Source organism: Salmo salar, chromosome 01, assembly GCF_965601325.2.
Source record: "Salmo salar chromosome 01, fSalSal1, whole genome shotgun sequence".
NCBI classification, from domain to species: domain Eukaryota; kingdom Metazoa; phylum Chordata; class Actinopteri; order Salmoniformes; family Salmonidae; genus Salmo; species Salmo salar.
This window is the reverse complement of record NC_138291.1, coordinates 50989343-51010415: the sequence shown is the minus strand read 5'-3', so window position 1 is coordinate 51010415 and position 21073 is coordinate 50989343. Positions and strand designations below refer to the sequence as shown.

The 21073-nt window shown below is 42.7% G+C and overlaps 1 protein-coding gene across 1 annotated transcript; it reads right to left on the bottom strand.

The window, feature by feature from the left end:
• Nucleotides 1-3888: 3888 nt before the first annotated feature.
• Nucleotides 3889-16894, bottom strand: LOC106604280 (rho GTPase-activating protein 22). The gene is made up of 8 exons (XM_014198771.3): nt 16664-16894; nt 11138-11263; nt 8993-9209; nt 8643-8775; nt 8475-8548; nt 7741-7862; nt 5691-6876; nt 3889-5415 (listed from the first exon to the last, which is right to left on the bottom strand). The coding sequence occupies exons 1-8, from the start codon at nt 16713-16715 to the stop codon at nt 5235-5237; spliced, it is 2091 nt and encodes a 696-aa protein (XP_014054246.1). The 5' UTR covers nt 16716-16894; the 3' UTR covers nt 3889-5234.
• Between the last annotated feature and the right edge of the window lie 4179 nt (nt 16895-21073).

Sequence of the window (21073 nt, the reverse complement as noted above, 5' to 3'; positions counted from 1 at the left end):
AAACACGGCAAGTTGAGTTGATGTCAAAGAGCTCCATTTTGGTCTCATCTGACCACAACACTTTCACCAGTTGTCCTCTGAGTCATTCAGATGTTCATTGGCAAATTTCAGACGATCATGTATATGTATTCTTGAGCAGGGGGACCTTGCGGGCGCTGCAGGATTTCAGTCCTTCACGGCGTAGTGTGTTACCAATTGTTTTCTTGGTGACTATGGTCCCAGCTGTCTTGAGATCATTGACAAGATCCTCCCGTGTAGTTCTGGGCTGATTCCTCACCGTTCTCATGATCATTGCAACTACACAAGTCTACAATCTTGTCCCTGACATCCTTGGAGAGCTCTTTGGTCTTGGCCATGGTGGAGAGTTTGGAATCTTATTGATTGATCGCTTCTGTGGACAGGTGTCTTTTATACAGGTAACAAACTGAGATTAGGAGCACTCCCTTTAAGAGTGTGCTCCTAATCTCAGCTCGTTACCTGTATAAAAGACACCTGGGAGCCAGAAATCTTTCTGATTGAGAGGGGTCAAATACTTATTTCCCTCATTAAAATGCAAATCAATTTATAACATTTCTGACATGCGTTTTTCTGGATATTTTTATTGTTATTCTGTCTCTCACTTTTCAAATAAACCTACCATTAAAATTATAGACTGATCCTTTCTTTGTCAGTGGGCAAACGTACAAAATCAGCAGGGGATCAAATACTTTTTTCCCTCACTGTACACTCAATTAGTATTTGGTAGCATTGCTTTTAAATTGTTTAACTTGGGTCAAATGTTTTGGGTAGCCTTCCACAAGCTTCCCATATTAAGTTAGGTCAATTTTGGCCCATTCCTCCCGGCAGAGCTGGTGTAACTGAGTCAGGTTTGTAGGCTTCCTTGCTCTCGCACACTTTTTCAGTTCTGCCACAAATTTACTATAGGATTGAGGTCAGGCCTTTGTGATGGCCATTCCAATACCTTGACTTTGTTGTCCTTTAGCCATTTTGCCACAACTTTGGAAGTATGCTTGGGGTCATTAACCATTTGGGAGACCGTTTGCGACCAAGCTTTAACATCCTGACTGATGTCTTGAGATGCTGCTTCAATATATCCACGTAATTTTCCCTCCTCATGAAGTTATCTATTTTGTGAAGTGCACCAGTCCCTCCTGCAGCAAAGAACCCCCACAACATGATGCTGCCATCCCCCGTTCTTCACGGTTGGGATGGTGTTCTTCGGCTTGCAAGCCTCCGCCTTTTTCCTCCAAACATAACGATGGTCATTATGGCCAAACAGTTCTATTTTTGTTTCATCAGACCAGAGGACATTTCTCCAAAAAGTCCGATCTTTGTCCCCATGTGTAGTTGCAAACCATAGTCTGGCTTTTTTTATGGCGGTTTTGAAGCAGTGGCTTCTTCCTTGCTGAGCGGCCTTTCAGGTTATGTCGATATAGGACTCGTTTTACTGTGGATATAGATACTTTTTTCCTGCAGCACCTTCACAGGGTCTTTTGCTGTTGCTCTGGGATTGATTTGCACTTTTCGCACTAAAGTACGTTCATCTCCAGGAGACAGAACGCGTCTCCTTCCTGAGCAGTATGACGGCTGCGTGGTCCCATGGTGTTTTTACTTGCGTACTGTTGTTTGTACAGATGAACGTGGTACCTTCAGGCATTTGGAAATTGCTCCCAAGGATGAACCAGACTTGTGGAGATCTATAAATGTTTTTTCTGATGTTTTGGCTGATTTCTATTGATTTTCCCATGATGTCAAGCCTTTGAGGCACTGAGTTTGAAGGTAGGCCTTGAAATACATCCACAGGTACACCTCCAATTGACTCAAATTATGTCAATTAGCCTATCAGAAGCTTCTACAGCCATTACATACTTTTCTGGAATTTTCCAAGCTGTTTAAAGGCATAGTCAACTTAGTGTATGTAAACTTCTGACCCACTGGATTTGTGATACAGTGAATTATAAGTGAAATAATCTGTCTGTAAACAATTGTTGGAAAAATAACTTGTGTCATGCACAAAGTAAATGTCCTAACCGACTTGCCAAAACTATAGTTTGTTAACAAGAAATTTGTGGAGTGGTTGAAAAACGAGTTTTAATGACTCCAACCTAAGTGTATGTAAACCTCCGACTTCAACTGTATATATCACTCTTCTGCAACATATGGTTAAACTATTGAGATATTTGTTGTGCTAGATCTAATTGATAATGTTTACTTTTTAAATGTTGTTTTATATTCTGAATCTAGAAAAACATGCTAACAAAATTTGCCCTGGAGCATTATACAGTATAGTGCTATAAAATAAGATAAAAATAAGTTTAAATTACATATTTCTATAATCTACTGTTAGAATTAAACAATCAATACTTTAAACACTTGTTGGACAATGCATGTAAAAATGAAATGGTTTTTATGGTGTCTGACGGGGTTGACAATCCAGTTAGTTGCATTTTATGATTTTGTTTTTGTTGAATTATGAGGTTTTTCCTTTACATGGTGTGATAGCTGATACTTTACAGTTTTATTAGCCATATGTACGGGATACACATGGTATACACCGTCCAATGAAATGCTTAGGTCTTTTCTTTACAATGCAACAACAATTAGAAATAATAAAAGATTAGAATACGAACATAAAGTAAATGTCTCAGTAGAATACAATAAACATTTGAGCATAAGTATAAAACAGGATGGCACAATTTATAGTCCAATATTTACGTGTTTTGGGGAATGGGGGATCAAGTGTTTAAATTGTGAAGTATTTAGCAATCATATTAAGTCTGGTAGCAGTGTGTGTGTGTGTGTGTGTGTGTGTGTGTGTGTGTGTGTGTGTGTGTGTGTGTGTGTGTGTGTGTGTGTGTGTGTGTGTGTGTGTGTGTGTGTGTGTGTGTGTGTGTGTGTACATGAGTGAGTGCGTGTGTGTGTGTACATGAGTGAGTGCATGTGTGCTGAAATGCAGAGAGTCAGTGAAGGTGGTCAGTCCAGTTCAAGTGTTCAGCAGATGGCCTGTAGATAGAAACTGCCTCTGAGCCTTTTGGTATTAGACATCATGCTCCGATACCATCTGCCCGACGGTAAGGGAGTGAACAGCTCGAGGCTGTGTTGTGTGGGGTCCTTGAGGATGATGCTGCAGGCCTTCCCCAGGCACCGTTTTGAGTAGATGTCCTGATGGGTGGCAGCACGGTCCCAGTAATGTACTGGGCCGTCCTCACCACCCGCTGGAGAGCCTTGCAGTCGTGGACGGCGCAATTCCCATAGTAGGCCTTGATGCAACCAGTCAGGACGGTATTTAAAAATATATATTTCAGATGTTGATAATATTAATAAAAATATTTGTGAAATTTGAGATTGTCCCGTCTCTTAAGAATCCCTGAGTTCTGTTTTTAACCCCTCTATATTTCTCTCTAGAGTAGAGGCACTCAGTGTTTAGTTAGCTTAGTTAGCGTCAGCTCCTCTCTCTGTGATGTCTCTGTTAGAGGAATTGGTTTTTATTAACTACCTCACCGATATGAGTTTCTGAATGACATAAAAGTCCACAGCATATGGTCTAAAAAAAAACACTGTGAAAGTTTATTTTTTTTAATTTATTTGAAAATGTACCATTGTCAATGTTAGAAGACTGCTAGAGTTGTATGTAATGTATATTTAATTCAAAAGTACTATGTCTATTCATTTATCTATTTTTTGTAATATGATTTGTAGACTATAGAGTAGGTAATGAATGAGTGGTTGATTTGTATGTTAGATGGATGTTCTCCAGGGGATTGAAAAGGTTTGCTGCTCGACATTTTTTTTTCCTTTTCTAGATTAAAATGTATTTGATGGCTCCTCGCCGTTCAATCCCTATAGGCCCTGTTTATGTTTGGAACTGGACCCATTCCCTGGCTGTGGTCAGGCCTATCGCACACCAGAAACAAGGCTGCATTCAGGAGGGTACAACATTGTGGAACGTGCAAATAGATATGGAAGCATCTCAGTTCTTATTCAGTTCTTACTACAGACCTACAGTAATGTACACACTGGAAACGGTCGGTCAATGTCAACCTGCAACTTCTGCAAATAAAGGGTTGAATTTGATTCTGTTTGAATTGTTTTTATTCTCAACGCATACTTCTTGTAAGGACATTAGTTTATAATGACAAATGCTCAGAGGCTTTCACTAGAGTCTGGTCAGTTTGAGTCTGTACAAAAGTCTGTACCTGATATCGCTATGATAAACAGGGCCTGTTTCTTAAATCAGAAACAACAGTCAGCAAAATGTTCTGTAGTGTGGTGAAACCGTGGCATGGTAAAAGTCGTCTATTTCAGAAGAGTATTCAAGTACGGGAATAGAGATACATCATCTCTTAGACCAGAATATTTAGAACAGCTGAGATTTTTTTTGTTTTTTTTAACAGTACAGTGTTAGCTCAGTAAGTATCACATTTAACCATTTAGAGGTTCATCTTTAAAGAGATCACTAACAGTCTAGTACACACAGAGGTGGTTTCCCAGACAAAGATTAAGGCAGGGATTCAAACCTCTCAGTAGGAGATCCGTGTTATAATGTGCTTGACATTTAAAGGTCATTTCTGATTTAGCCAACATATGTAGCATTTACCATAAATGCGGTCTCCACAAACGCAGGACAATTACCTTTAAGAGGTGCATAGCCAACAAAGTGCGAAAGGACTGAATCCTGGCGTAACCCTAGTCCTGAAATAAACTCAATGGGCCATCTCCATTGAAAGTGCTTCATAGTCCAGGACTAGGCATAATCTGTTTCTGTGAAACTGGCCCACAGTTACCAAGAATGACAATGCATACAGAGTAATAGACAGCAGTAGACTTCAGATAAGAAACACATAAAACCCCTTCTGTATCACAACAGTCTTGAGAAACCTCTGAATGAATACTCCAGGGTCTGGTTTCATGGACACATATTAAGCCTAGTCCTAATGCACAGGCGGAGAGACACTTAGGTTGTGTTTATTAGAGCACACAGTAGCAAAACATTTTGCAATGGAACACAAAATATAGCATTTCTTATTGAACAAGCTCAGATAGTACTTTCCTGTTTAATTCAAGACTTTTTCATTATTTTTCTTAATTTTTTTCTGAGTGTAGCAGAATGAAACTCATTGGTGGCTAACCTCATCTGAGACCTGACCTGTGTTAGCTCCCATAGTGAATGCCTAGGCTTTAGCTCGGTGGGCTGACAATGTCAGCTCAGGTCTAGCTGGTTTGTGTGCCAGTGGTCAGGTCTCCCAGAACTTTTTCTCTTTCTGCAGAAGAATATTCCAAGTCTCTGCATCCTGCCTTGCGCGTTTAGAGTTCCCCAGTCGGATCTCCAGCATGCGGAACCTCTTCTTCTCCTGGTTAAGATCCTCTTCTAAACGACCAGACTGGAGACGAAGACCTGAACATGACTCCTCCAATCTGGGAAGAAAGAGAGAGAGGGTTAGAGAGTACAGCAGACACACATGGATGTGTACACACACACATAAGTCCTCTGTAGTTCAGTTGATAGAGCATCGCTAGGACAGTGGGTTTGATTCATGGGACCACCTAAATGTAAAATGTTTGCCTGCATGACTGTAAGTCGCTTTGGATAAAAGTGTCTGCTAAATGACATATATTATATTATGTGCACACATGCACACATAACACAACATACTGTACCATTACCATTGCAACAAGAAGTTCGTTTTTACTTGCGTATTTGTGTCTCATAGCTGAACCTCTGTCCCCTCAGCTCCTCCTTCAGATCTGTCACCAGTCTAAACAGACCCTCGTTGACCCCTGACCTCAGACCTGTGATGTCATTTCCAGGGTCACCCTTGCTGCAGCCAGCGCTGCTCACACACAGCTCCAGAGCAGAGCTACTCGACCCAGCCACCGAGGACCCCGCCACAGCCTTGCCGGACCCTAACCCAGAGTTCAGTGTGGTGCGATCAGTTCCTGTAGATTCATCCAATGAGATCTCACAGGAGGTCCAGGGGGAGGGGCTTCCACCGGGCAAGCTCAGACTGCAGGAAGTGGTGGTAACGTTGTCATAGGTCGAGAGCCTGTTGGAATGGGAGGAGTTTTTGACAGAGATGGAGGGCTTTATATTGGGAAAGGAGGAGTCTATACTAGAATAGGAAGAGTCTATATGTAAAGGAGATGAGTCTTTTAGCGAGCTTCTTTGGGAGTGTGAAGAGCATTTTTTGGACAACGAGGACCCAGTATAGGAGTCTGGCAGAGAGTCTTTATGTGTCTCTGTCAGGGAAAGCGAGGACTCTTTGAGTCGTTTGCCGGTCGAAGCGGTCCGTCGGTGACTGTGGAAGGGTGACAAGCCATTCATCCGCCAGTTGCCCCCGGTGACAGTCGACATGTCAACCGCTAAACCTCCTATCTTCCCCCTCACCCCTATTGACCCAGACCCGCCCTTCAATGAGGACCTCCATGAAGACAGGCTTTTGGACTGTTTACTGGGACAGAGGGCTGCACCACTACCGCCCGAGAGCTTTCTTTCGTTCTTTCCTTCACTCTTTCTCTCCATCTTTCCTTCTGTTCTTCCGTCACTCTTTCCCTCAGAATACCCCTCTTTTCTTCCCTGGGTAGTTGATCCAGGGTGGTCAGTATCGAGAGAGGAGCCACCAGAGGTTGGGATGGGTTGAAGTGGTTCCTGACTTGGGGTGTTAGGGGTCTGTCCCAGGGAGGGATCGGACAGGGTGGGGTTGGTGGGGCTCTCCTGTGAGAGCCACTCCACCATGCAGTGCTGAATTGGGGGGGGCTGGGGATAGGGAGTTGGAGGAGGGGCAAATTGGTCCTCCCTGGGAGTCTCTGCCTCACCCTGGTACAGACGAGAGTGTTCACTGATCAGTATGGTCATCAGGTGCTGCACCTGGGAACTACCTGCAGGGTAGAATAAAAGAAAATCGTTATTGATAGGATTTATATATAGTGTTTCTCCAGACTCTGAAAATGCTTTCTCCAGCCCAATGCTTCAGATTATCAAAACAAAAGTGACAGGGTTGCCGATTAGCTGAGAAATAAATTACGCATACTGGCTTTAAACTCTGGTTAAACAATTCCTCCTTTTCACTGACATTGTAAAAGAAAAGATAGAACTTAAATTTAGCTTCCTCTTCCTCTTATCATTTTACAGCAGGTATATCTCACTGGTCACCCCCAAAGCCAATTCCTCTTTGGCCGCCTTTCCTTCCAGTTCTCTGCTGCCAATGACTGGAATGAACTGCAAAAATCACTGAAGCTGGAGACACATATCTCCCTCACTAGCTATAAGCACCAGCTGTCAGAGCAGCTCACAGATCACTGCACTTGTTCATAGCCCATCTGTAAATAGCCCATCCAAATACCTCATCCCCATACTGCATTTATTTATTTATCTTGCTCCTTTGCACCCCAGTATCTCTACTTGCACATTCATCTTCTGCACATCTACCATTCCAGTGCTTAATTGCTATATTGTAATTACTTTGCCACCATGGCCTATTTATTGCTTTACCTCCCTTATCTTACCTCATTTGCACACAGTGTATGTAGACATTTTTTTCTACTGTATTATTGACTGTATGTTTGTTTATTTCATGTGTAACTTTGTGTTGTTGTATGTGTCGAACTGCTTTGCTTTATCTTGGCCAGGTCGCAGTTGTAAATGAGAACTTTTTCTCAACTAACCTACCTGGTTAAATAAAGGTGAAATAAAAAATAAAACATTTCGTGTGTCATTTGAGTGGAACATGCGTTGGTATCTACCCTCCATCATGGTTTGTGCATCCTCCGTCTTGGGTCGGAGGATGTTGGGTCCGAACACAGTGGCCAGGTTCTGAACACTCATCTTGTTCTGACTGGAGTGAGACTGAACCTCATCTAGGAATCTATAGTGCAAATACACAGAAACACACACACACACACACACACACACACACACACACACACACACACACACACACACACACACACACACACACACACACACACACACACACACACACACACACACACACACACACACACACTATATCTATAAAGGCTGGTAAGCGTAAAACACATAGAAAAAAAAGCCCCTGAAGGACATTTTATTTCATCGAAGATTGTCTGAATATCAAATTTCTTGTATGTTCAGTATGATACAGACTGAGACAGATTTAGTATGAGAGGTGGTGGTGAGTCATGCTGTTTGCACCGTCTGTGTGATCTGCCTTGTTCTGCTGCCTCAGCTGCCTTCTGATGTCATTAAACACCTATTTATAGTATTAGGTAATGTCATTAAAGATTTATATCTAGAATGATGATGTCATTGAAGATGTATTGATAGTAATCATAGAGATGGAAACCAGACATGTATTAACATCAGTATCTATAGAGATTATGTTATGTCATTATGTATTAATAATATTTACAGAGATGGAGGAGACTAGATAGAGATACTGTAGGAGAGACTCTGCAATACTCAGTTCTCATAGATAACATAATTATAATCTGTTTACCTGCAGATGTATTTCAGGAGGTTGTAGTTGACCTGAGGAAGAGTCCTCACCTGCCTGCCCAGCTCAAAGATCCCCTTCAAAAGGACACATGTCACTATCATTATTCATTAGGGTTTGAATGAGAGCATTACTACTTGAAGCTCGTGTCACTCTCACACACACACACACCTCCTCCTTGTCCTTTGTCAGTAGCTGAGCGGTGGAGAGGAACTCTGTGTATTTGTTGAAAGGCACCACAGGCTCCGGCAGCTCTCTGAGGTAAAGCTTCAGCAGGGATGCCACCGTGTGGACATCAGTGTTACTTTCAAATCAGGACAGGTCAGGGTGAGAGGTCAGTACAGTTCACAGTCATACATTGTGTTTTCCTCTTTACATGATAATATTGAAATATTCTGTATCTGTAGATAATCTGTTAAACATCATTATAACTGAGCCCATCTACCTGTCCGTGTTGTGTGTGGTGTTACATAATGTTGTGTTACCTGTCATTTCATGTGAAAGTAAAGTACTTCTCCTACCTGTCAAACAGTGGTTTCTCCCCGCAGTCGAAGGCATCCTGCAGCTCTCGTACATGATTGGTCTGTCCAGGCATTCTAAACAGCCCCTCCTCTGTGAGGCCGTGCAGGTGTATAAAACACACACACCGGTGCACCAGCAGAGGCACCACAGTCTTGCTGCTGCTGCCACACCCACTCTCACACTGCATTGTCTCTTCCAGATGCTGCCCGAAGATACCTAGAGCAATGGCACCCAGATTCCAAGCAAACACACAAACGCAGGCACACACACACACACACACACACACACACACACACACACACACACACACACACACACACACACACACACACACACACACACACACACACACACACACACACACACACACACACACACACACACAATAAACTGGCTGTTACATGATGTTACATGGTGTGTGTGTGCGTGTGTGTGTGTGTGTGTGTGAAGGTATGTGTGCATGTACAGTGGCAAGACAAAGTATGTGAACCCTTTAGAAATACCTGGATTTCTACATAAATTTATCATCAAATTTGATCTGATCTTCATCTAGGTCACAACAATAGACAAATACAGTCTGCTTAAACTAATAACACACAAACAATTAAACGTTTTCATGTCTTTATTGAGCACACCGTGTAAACATTCACAGTGCAGGGTGGGAAAAGTATGTGAACCCTTGGATTTAATAACTGGTTGACCCTCCTTTGGCAGCAATAACCTCAAACAAACGTTTTCTGTAGTTGCGGATCAGACCTGCACAACGGAATATTGGACCATTCCTCTATACAAAACTGCTTCAGTTTAGCAATCATCTTGGGATGTCTGGTGTGAACTGCTCTCTTGATGGCATACCACAGCATCTCAATCGGGTTGAGGTCAGGACTCTGACTGGGCCACTCCAGAATGCGTTTTTTCTTCTGTTGAAGCCCTTCTGTCGTTGATTTGTTGCATCACCCAACTTCTGTTGAGCTTCAATTGGCAGACAGATAGCCTAACATTCTCCTGCAAAATGTCTTAATAAACTTGGGAATTCATTTTTCCGTCGATGATAGCAAGCTGTCCAGGCCCTGAGGTAGCAAAGCAGCCCCAAACCATGATGCTCCCTCCACCATACTTTACAGTTGGGATGAGATTTTGATGTTGGTGTGCTGTGCCTTGTTCTTTCCAAACATAGTGTTGTGTGTTCCTTCCAAACAACTCAACTGTTGTCTCTCCACAGAATATTTTTCCAGTAGCACTGTGGAACATCCAGGTGAACTTTTGCAAACTTCAGACGTGCAGCAATGTTTTTTTTGGACAGCAGTGGCTTCTTCCATGGTGTCCTCCAATGAACACCATTTTTGTTTAGTGTTTTACGTGTTGTAGACTCGTCAACAGAGATGTTAGCATGTTCCAGAGATTTCTGTAAGTCTTTAGCTGACACTCTAGGATTCTTCTTAAACTCAATGAGCATTCTGCGCTGTGCTCTTGAAGCCATCTTTGCAGGACGGCCACTCCTAGGTAGAGTAGCAACAGTGCTGAACTTTCTCCTTTTACTGTGGACTGATGAACATCAAGGCTTTTAGAGACTCTTTCCAGCTTTGTGTAAGTCAACAATTCTTAATCTTAGGTATTCTGACATCTCTTTTGTTCGAGGCATGGTTCACATCAGGCAATGCTTCTTGTGAATAGCAAACTCACATTTTGTGAGTGTTTTTTATAGGGCAAGGAAGCTCTAACCAACATCTCCAATTTCGTCTCATGATTGGACTCCAGGTTAGCTGACTCCTGACGCCAATTCGCTTTTGGAGAAGTCATTAGCCTAGGGGTTCACATACTTTTTCCAACCTACAATGTGAATGTTTAAATTATGTATTCAATATAGTCAAGAAAATACAATAATGTGTGTGTTATTAGTTTAAGCACACTATGTTTGTCTTTTGTTGTGACTTAGATGAAGATCAGATCAAATTTGATGACTTATTTATGCAGAAATACAGGTAATTCCAAAGGGTTCATATACTTTTTCTTGCCACTGTTTGTGTCTATGTGTATGAGAGAGTGTGTGTGTATGTCTCTGTGTGTGTGTGTGTGTGTGTGTGTGTGTGTGTGTGTGTGTGTGTGTGTGTGTGTGTGTGTGTGTGTGAGAGAGAGAGTGTTACCTCCTCCTAGCGGGGCCCGTATAGCTCTTCGTATGGCTCTGACCCACTCCTCCATGTCTCTCTGAGAGTTAGCCATCAACAGGAAAGACTCGCTCAGACCTGAACGATCCTTCTTTCCACTGCCGCCTGCAAACAATCACACACACACACACATCAGTGGAGACTCCTCAGGAGGAAAGGGAGGACCATCCTACTCAGTGAATTTCTGAAAAAGAAAAATTGTGAAACATAAAAAAAGTTAGACTTTTTTTTAGATAAAACTATACTAAATATATTCACGTCACCAAATAACTTATTAAAACACACTGTTTTTGCAATAAATGTCTACAGTAGCCTCAACAGCACCCTCTAGGGTAGCACCATGGTGTAGCCGGAGGATAGCTATTTTATGTCCGCTTGGTACATTGATTTCAATACAAAACCTTCCATAGATTACACAATTACTTTGACAACTTCCAGAGGATGTCCTCCATGTTGTCCAACCAATCAAAGGATTAGAGAATGAATCAAGTACTGAAAGCATGAGCTACAGCTAGCTAACACTGCAGTGCATAAAGTATGGTGAGTAGTTGACTCAAAGAGAGAGAAAGACAATAGTTGAACAGTTTAGAACAAATCAATTTCTTAAAAAATTAAGGAGAAGCATCAGAGACAGAGAGAGATAGATATATTTTGTATTTTTTCCCCCCTTTTAGTTTACCTTAGAGATAATGCAGCTAATTTAGTCTACTCAACAACCTGACTCAAACGGACAAGAATGCTATTTATGTTAGGTAGCTGGCTAAGGCACTGCAACTCATCCAAGTCGAGGTAAGCTTTCGGTTTTATTAATGTATTGCCACCGGGGCCCACCGGTGTAACTGCTAAACTGTTGCTGTATACTGTATTAAGTCATTGTACTCGTGGATTGGATTGTGGGTTTACTAACGCGTTAGTTCTACACTGAACAAAAATATAAACGTGATGCAACAATTTCAAAGATTTTACTGAGTTACAGTTCATAAAATAAAATCTGTCAAATACACTGCTCAAAAAAATGAAGGGAACACTAAAATAACACATCCTAGATCTGAATGAATGAAATAATCTTATTAAATACTTTTTTCTTTACATAGTTGAATGTGCTGACAACAAAATCACACAAAAATAATCAATGGAAATCCAATTTATCAACCCATGGAGGTCTAGATTTGGAATCAAACTCAAATTTAAAGTGGAAAACCACACTACAGGCTGATCCAACTTTGATGTAATGTCCTTAAAACAAGTCAAAATGAGGCTCAGTAGTGTGTGTGGCCTCCATGTGCCTGTATGACCTCCCTACAACGCCTGGGCATGCTCCTAATGAGGTGGCGGATGGTCTCCTGAGGGATCTCCTCCCAGACCTGGACTAAAGCATCCGCCAACTCCTGGACAGTCTGTGGTGCAACGTGGCGTTGGTGGATGGAGCGAGACATGATGTCCCAGATGTGCTCAATTGGATTCAGGTCTGGGGAATGGGCGGGCCAGTCCATAGCATCAATGCCTTCCTCTTGCAGGAACTGCTGACACACTCCAGCCACATGAGGTCTAGCATTGTCTTGCATTAGGAGGAACCCAGGGCCAACCGCACCAGCATATGGTCTCACAAGGGGTCTGAGGATCTCATCTCGGTACCTAATGGCAGTCAGGCTACCTCTGGCGAGCACATGGAGGGCTGTGCGGCCCCCCAAAGAAATGCCACCCCACACCATGACTGACCCACTGCCAAACCGGTCATGCTGGAGGATGTTGCAGGCAGCAGAACGTTCTCCACGGCGTCTCCAGACTCTGTCACGTCTGTCACATGTGCTCAGTGTGAACCTGCTTTCATCTGTGAAGAGCACAGGGTGCCAGTGGCGAATTTGCCAATCTTGGTGTTCTCTGGCAAATGCCAAACGTCCTGCACGGTGTTGGGCTGTAAGCACAACCCCCACCTGTGGACGTCGGGCCCTCATACCACCCTCACCCTCATGCAGTCTGTTTCTGACTGTTTGAGCAGACACATGCACATTTGTGGCCTGCTGGAGGTCATTTTGCAGGGCTCTGGCAGTGCTCCTCCTGCTCCTCCTTGCACAAAGGCGGAGGTAGCGGTCCTGCTGCTGGGTTGTTGCCCTCCTACGGCCTCCTCCACGTCTCCTGATGTACTGGCCTGTCTCCTGGTAGCGCCTCCATGCTCTGGACACTACGCTGACAGACACAGCAAACCTTCTTGCCACAGCTCGCATTGATGTGCCATCCTGGATGAACTGCACTACCTGAGCCACTTGTGTGGGTTGTAGACTCCGTCTCATGCTACCACTAGAGTGAAAGCATTGAAAAGTGACCAAAACATCAGCCAGGAAGCATAGGAACTGAAAAGTGGTCTGTGGTCACCCCCTGCAGAACCACTCCTTTATTGGGGGTGTCTTGCTAATTGCCTATAATTTCCACCTGTTGTCTATTCCATTTGCACAACAGCATGTGAAATTTATTGTCAATTAGTGTTGTTTCCTACGTGGACAGTTTGATTTCACAGAAGTGTGATTGACTTGGAGTTACATTGTGTTGTTTAAGTGTTCCCTTTATTTTTTTGAGCAGTATAAATAAATGAGGCCCTAATCTATGGATTTCACATGACTGGGAATACAGATATGCATCTGTCGGTCACAGATACCTTAAACCAGTCAGTATCTGGTGTGACCAGCATTTGCCTCATGCATCGTAACACATCTCCTTCACATAGAGTTGATCAGGCTGTTGATTGTGGCCTGTGGAATGTTGTCCCACTCCTCTTCAATGGCTGTGCAAAGTTTGTGGATATTGGCGGGAACTGGAACACGCTGTTGTACACGTCGATCCAGTGCATCCGAAACCTGTTCAATGGGTGACATGTCTGGTGAATATGCTGGCCATTGAAAAACTGGGACATTTTCAGTTTCCAGGACATGTGTACAGATCCTTGTGACATGGTGCCGTGCATTATCATGCTGAAACATGAGATGATGGTGGCGGATGAATTGCATGACAATGGGCCTCAGGATCTCGTCACGGTATCTGTGTGCATTTAAATTGCCATCAATAAAACACAATTGTGTTCGTTGTCCGTAGCTTATGCCTGCCCGTACCATAAACCCACAGCCCCAACTGGGCACTCTATTCACAATGTTGACATTAGCAAACCGCTTCCCCACACAATGCCATGTCATCTGCCCGGTACAGTTGAAACCGGAATTTATCCATGAAGAGCACACTGGCACACTTCTCCAGCGTGGCAGTGGCCATCAAGTCAGTTACGACGCCAAACTGCAGTCAGGTCAAGACCCTGGAAAGGATGACGAGCATGCAGATGAGCTTCTCTGAGATGGTTTCTGACAATTTGTGCAGAAATTCTTCACTTGTACAAACCCACAATTTCATCAGCTGTCCGGATGGCTGGTCTCAGACAATACCGCAGGTGAAGAAGCCGAATGTGGAGGTCCTGAGCTGGCGTGGTTAAACATGGTCTGCGGTTGTGAGGCCGGTTGGACGTACTGCCAAATTCTCTAAAACAACGTTAAGGTAGAGAAATTAACATTCATTTCTCTGGCAACAGCTTTGGGAGACATTCCTTGCAGTCAGCATGCCAATTGCACACACCCTCCAAATTTGAGACCATTTGACAAAACTGCATCTGTTTAATGATCATGCTGTTTAATCAGCTTCTTGATGTGCCACACCTGTCAGATGGATGGATTATCTTGGCAAAGGAGAAATGCTCACTAACAGGGATGTAAAGAAATTTGTGCACAAAATTTGAGAGAAATAAGCTTTTTGTGCATATGGAAAGGGGATATTAGGGATATTTAATTTAAGCTCATGAAACATGGGACCAACACTTTACATGTTGCGTTTATATTTTTGATCAGTGTAGTTTGTTTACTATAACGTCAATATGTTGACAACGATGTAGGCTGTGTTGCGGTTAGCGGTTATGGTATGAAGATTTGGCTTGGAGAAGCTTTTGCACCTGGTCACAGAGAGCGATTGTGTTGTGCACTGAAGTCCACAAGATGTGAGAAGGAATTATACAATGAGAAAAGTGATGAATCTGTATGTGGCTGCTATGAACGTGAACTGTGAGTGATCAGGGGTGTATTCATTCCACCAATTCTGTTGCAAAATGTTTCTTAAACTGATGCAAATGGAATGAAATGGCGAGGGACCTACCTGAATTTGTCCAATAGAAACTTTTGTTTTAGTTTAAAAATTGAATGTTTTGCAACTGTTTGGACTAATGATTACACCCCAGATCAGATAGATGCAGGCAAGAGTGTGCAAGACGGTATTTAATGTGTCACTGTCTGTCACCTTGATTACTCCAATTTGTCTCTCGACATGTGCACCTACGTTATAAACGTTAATTTGTAGCTAGGTTGTAGCAACCTCATGATGGGTGTAAGGCAAATTCCAATATCATGTAGTAGGCTAAACCTATCGATGTTACATTGAGCTGGGTGAATGGAATCTAAATGACAGTCATCCAATATGCTGTAAGAGAAATAACGCCATGCTCAAAAAAAAGTAATCGCCCTCCCTATCCCTTGTTGCATTTGTTAGTTTTACATTCACTGTCTCCCCTTCCCTTTCAGTCCCGTCTGTCTGCCTGCCATTCTCTCTCTCGTGAGAGGATGGGCACCCTGTTTTTGTTTTGGTAGTAGTTAATGGCCCAAGGTGACACTGGACACACACGTGTTCTCTCTCTCACACTCCAGTCCCAGAATGAAGCAGTCACATGCGCGGTCGTCTAGCAACCAGTGGGTGTTGACGTTACTGACATTCATGTGGTTTATATAGGCTGTCAGTGGCTGTTCATGAATGCCGGTCAACAGGGTTAGCACTTTCCCTTCTCTGAACAGAGGGACAGACATATTTATCACCTGAGTTGGAGGGAGGTAGGGTCAGCTAGAGCACATACATACACCAAAGCCAAATGTCTGTGTAAATACAGTAGCAGAGAAGGTGGAAAGAGCCCAGATTAAAGTGATTGATTTGGATATTCTGTTATGTATTAATTGTAATAATACTGCATTCTTGATTGTTCTGTCAGAGACACATGCAACCCCCAGCAGTAAGTAGTGACAGGGTGTGTGTGTGTGTGTGTGTGTGTGTGTGTGTGTGTGTGTGTGTGTGTGTGTGTGTGTGTGTGTGTGTGTGTGTGTGTGTGTGTGTGTGTGTGTGTGTGTGTGTGTGTGTGTGTGTGTGTGTGTGTGTCCGGCTGTTTGGTGTGTGTATTTGTGTGTGTCTGAACACATACGAGCAGTTTAGAGTTCCGTTGCTTCTCTTCTGGTTGCCCTGCTGCTTCACACAGTGATTTGCAATTGAGATAGCCACACATTGCATGATCGTCGCTGAACATATACAGAACCCTCAATAACCTGTTCACCACTAAGGTGTTTACACCTAAACACTGCACAGACACAGCACACAGAGGCAGGCAGGCAGGCAGGCAGAAAGACAAACAGACACGCACGCACAAGGTGCCCTTACCCACAGTGTAGACCATCTGGGGTTTGTGGAGCTTGCAACAGTCTTGCCCCATACTAGCTCTGGAGAAGCAGGGCCAGACAGGCAGGCGACAGTGTAACAACGGGGCAACCGAGCAAGGAAAGAGGGCGAGGGTAGCCGACAAGAGAGTGCACACCCAGCTGGGTGACAGTCACAGAGCAGCGAGAGCAGAGCAAGTGGAGAGGTTGGTAGGGGAGAGAAGATGAGGGGAGAGGGGCTACAGCTGTGCCATGTCAGTTATCAGCTGGCTGGCTTTGCAGGGGGTAGAGTCCACAGTCCACACGCAGCCAGGTGTGTGTGCCAAGCAGGGCTGGTCCTGTGTGCCAGCAGGCCATGACAGGACATAGAGAGTTAGCAGCCCAGTGTAGCACAGTACACAAGCCCACAAAGTCCTTATGTGTCCTCTTACAAGTCATGTTTCAAATCTCCTTTCAAGTCCCCTTACAAGTCATACAAAAAGTCATCTTAATTTATTGAATTCATGCATTCATTGATTCATTCAGAAAAAGGAAGTTGTTGTTTTTTCCCTTCTTTTCTTCCAAATGGCCCCTCCTCCCCCATTCTATCTTCTTCCTCTCTCTTTCTCTCTACTTCACTGTTGTTCCTTTCTCACAGACAAAATAGCTTGCATGAAATAGCTCATCTTTATCAAACAACAACCAGTGTGTGTGTGTGTGTGTGTGTGTGTGTGTGTGTGTGTGTGTGTGTGTGTGTGTGTGTGTGTGTGTGTGTGTGTGTGTGTGTGTGTGTGTGTGTGTATTTCCACAATGCCACCATGCCTACGCTGCCATCTTTAGAACCAAACTAAATATATCCCTTGTTGGAATGTCTGACATCTTGTTTATGTTATGCAAGTTATGTTTCATTCAAAGTATTGAGTGTATTATGCACTGCACAATATTAACCAAGACCGATAACTTTATAGTCTGTGAACTGCTTTGCTACCCAGAGTTCCCTGAGACACTCTATAATTTCATAATTTAGGCTTTACATGGGTCTTGTTCAGCATAGGGCACACAGTAGCAATATATTTTTAAACGGCAAAGAAAAATGAGTGCTTCTTGATGGATAAGTTCAAGTAGTACCTCATCAGAGGGAAGGGTTAGATACCACAATGGTGACTTACCTGGAACAGTCTCAAACAGGTGGCAACCAGCTTCATCCTGATTGGCAGACTGCTTGCTGACCTGACTGCCCTGGAGAAGGATGCATCCCTAAGAGAGAGACAGGGAGAGAACAAAATATTCATGTTGCAGCATTGTGTGGTTTGGTAAAACAAAATAGAAACATTACTTATGTCTCTGTTTGAAATTGAAATATTTTACACAGAGGGAGACATGTTGTGCATGACAAACATTACAGAAACTTTCCCAAACATTACCGACTCCATTATCTGCTTAAGTCTTGGCAGGAGTCCAACTGAAGGAGTATTGAAGGCAGAGAGATGGATGACTCAGGAAAACATCTCTACATCCATTTATCCCCTCCATCTCTTCTGCATTACCATGCGCTCCAGTATAGGCAGGTCTGGGGTCAGATACTAAAGACTCTGACTTATAACCCAACCTAGCCAGAGGCCAACCAGTTACCACATTGGCAGTCAAACAGCCAGCAACTATACAGCCTGCAGAGCTGGAATGGTGGAGCCAGTTACCACATAAAAATGTAGCCTTCATAACTAACCAGTGTGGCCGGATAACTAGGTACACAGAAGCCAGACTGGAGGAGCCAGAGATACAGAGAGAGATAACAGATCGACTGGCCCGAGGAGATACTTACATGGAGATACAACAGAGTCAGTGTCCTGTTTCTGATATTAGAGAACATAGTATTAACTCTTTTAGAGAGTATAATACAGTCCTAATATATGTAGAATGACCTGAAAAGAGAAACATGAACATTAACCTGATATGGATAGGGGGCAGTATTTTCACGGCCGGATGAAAAAACGTACCCGATTTAAACTGGTTACTACTCTTGCCCAGAAACGAGAATATGCATATTATTAGTAGATTTGGATAGAAAACACTCTGACGTTTCTAAAACTGTTTGAATGGTGTCTGTGAGTATAACAGAACTCATATGGCAGGCAAAAACCTGAGAAAAAGTCAACCAGGAAGTGTAGGATCTGAGAAATGTAGTTCTTCTTTCTAGTCCCTTTCACCCGAACTTGGCGGGTGTCTGAATAGCTCACCGTGATGGCGAGCTATGTACTCAGAATATTGAAAAATGTGCTTTCGCCGAAAAGCTATTTTAAAATCTGACACAGCGATTGCATAAAGGAGTTCTGCATCTATAATTCTTAAAATAATTGTTATGTATTTTGTCAACCTTTGATGAGTATTTTTGTAAATTCACCGGAAGTTTTTGGTGGGAATACATTTTCTGAACATCACGCGCCAATGTAAAAAGCTGTTTTTGGATATAAATATGAACTTGATTGAACAAAACATGCATGTGTTGTATAACATAATGTCCTAGGAGTGTCATCTGATGAAGATCATCAAAGGTTAGTGCTTCATTTAGCTGTGTTTTGGGTTTTATTGACATATATGCTTGCTTGGAAAATGGCTGTGTGGTTATTTTGGTCTATGTACTCTCCTAACATAATCTAATGTTTTGCTTTCGCTGTAAAGCCTTTTTGAAATCGGACAACGTGGTTGGATTCAGGAGAGGTTTATCTTTCAAATGGTGTAAAACAGTCGTATGTTTGAAAAATTTAAATGATTAGATTTTTGAGGTTTTTGTATTTCGCACCATGCGATCCCATTGGCTGTTGGTTAGGGGTTCCGCTGGCAGAACGGGGTTCCGCTAGCGGAACGCCTAGATGTAAGAGTAACACATATAACCTATATCCAGCCACAAATAACCACTGATCACAATCATTTTCAAGTAAAATATTATTTAAATTGCAGCTATCTGGAAAATCAGGGCTACTAAAAAAGTGCATGAACGACAAGTTCAATTGGTAGTACACCATACAGTCTATGCCCAGTCTCAGTCTTCAGATTTACTTCCTCCATATCCATGTCCATGTCCATCCAGTCATGCATGAGTTAAGTCACTCTGTCGGTAGGTCTGTCTGTCAGTAGGCCTGGAGCTGTCTACTACAGTACGGCAGTTATTAGTACCAGAGGTCTTCCCTTACCGAAAAAACAGGCTTCTGGCAAACAGTTGTTTCAAATCTTTGGCCAATTTGTGGCAAACATTCTACTATTTGCTGCAAATTTGTTGCAAACTAATTATGAATATGCAAATTAGATCTGTTTTTCGGGGGATTACTTTGTGTATGAACAACATTGAAATCTTCTATTTTGACTGGAATTGCATTGGTCATTATTAATAAGTGCAGCATTAATAAGTGCAGCACCCTCCCCCCCCCCAAAAAGTTCATGCAACAGCGGTCACAGACTCATTGAGCAATTATTTAAAGGAGAGGGGAAAAGCAGTGCAATCTGATGAGTAAAGTATTTTGCAAAACTATTTTGAACCGGAATAAATGCTACACTTATTAACAATGACCAACACAACTAAAGTCAAAGTAGAAGATTGTAAGAAATACTGTAGCCTACGATTAGGCCTACTATATCCAAGCCAACTCCATTTGTTGCCACTATCATGTATCCCAGTGGTTTTCAAACTTTTTGATCCGTGACCCCAAAAAGGAGTGGTAGGTCTACAAAAATGTACACAGTGTGCAATTTCGAAATTAGGATGTGCAGCCGCAGTTTTTCTCGTGTTTTATCAGTCACTGACAGTCACTCAGTTAGCCCATGTCAGCTAACATGTTTTAGATTGTAAGTTAGTCTTGAGGACAGCTATCTAAACTAGATTGAGGCCCCCATTAATTTTATTTGTCACTCGGAGTCAGATACCATATTAAAAACTGCAAACATTTCTTTCCATCCTATGGCAAAATGTGTAGATTTGCAGAAAATGAACTCTAAAAATTCACATTTTGTTTAGGGCCCCCAAAAGGCTAGGGCCGCCTTTGACTGCATGTGTGGGTATGGTTGTGGGTATGCAGATCTGCGTAAGCATATATAGTCTAGTTGATTTGATGATGTTTAAATTGAAATTGTGCTGGAATAGCAGTTCTCCTGTTGTCTTTGTGCTGACTTGCAGTAACTCAATGGTTCTAAATCAGTAGTTTAGTAAATTTGCTTGACCGTGGTGTAAGTCATGTAATTGTTTGTTATAAAGAAGGTTAAACCAAGACCTTATACCTTCTAAAGGGTTAATAAACTATGTTATGATAAATTGTAAGGTCTCCTCTTCAGGAGACCTCTGTGTGTGTGTTAAAACCTGTTTTAAGTGTTCAGACACTATCAGAAGGCATCTACATTCAGACTCCTCCTGTCTGGATCCCACCGTGGTTATCTGGTTTTCTGA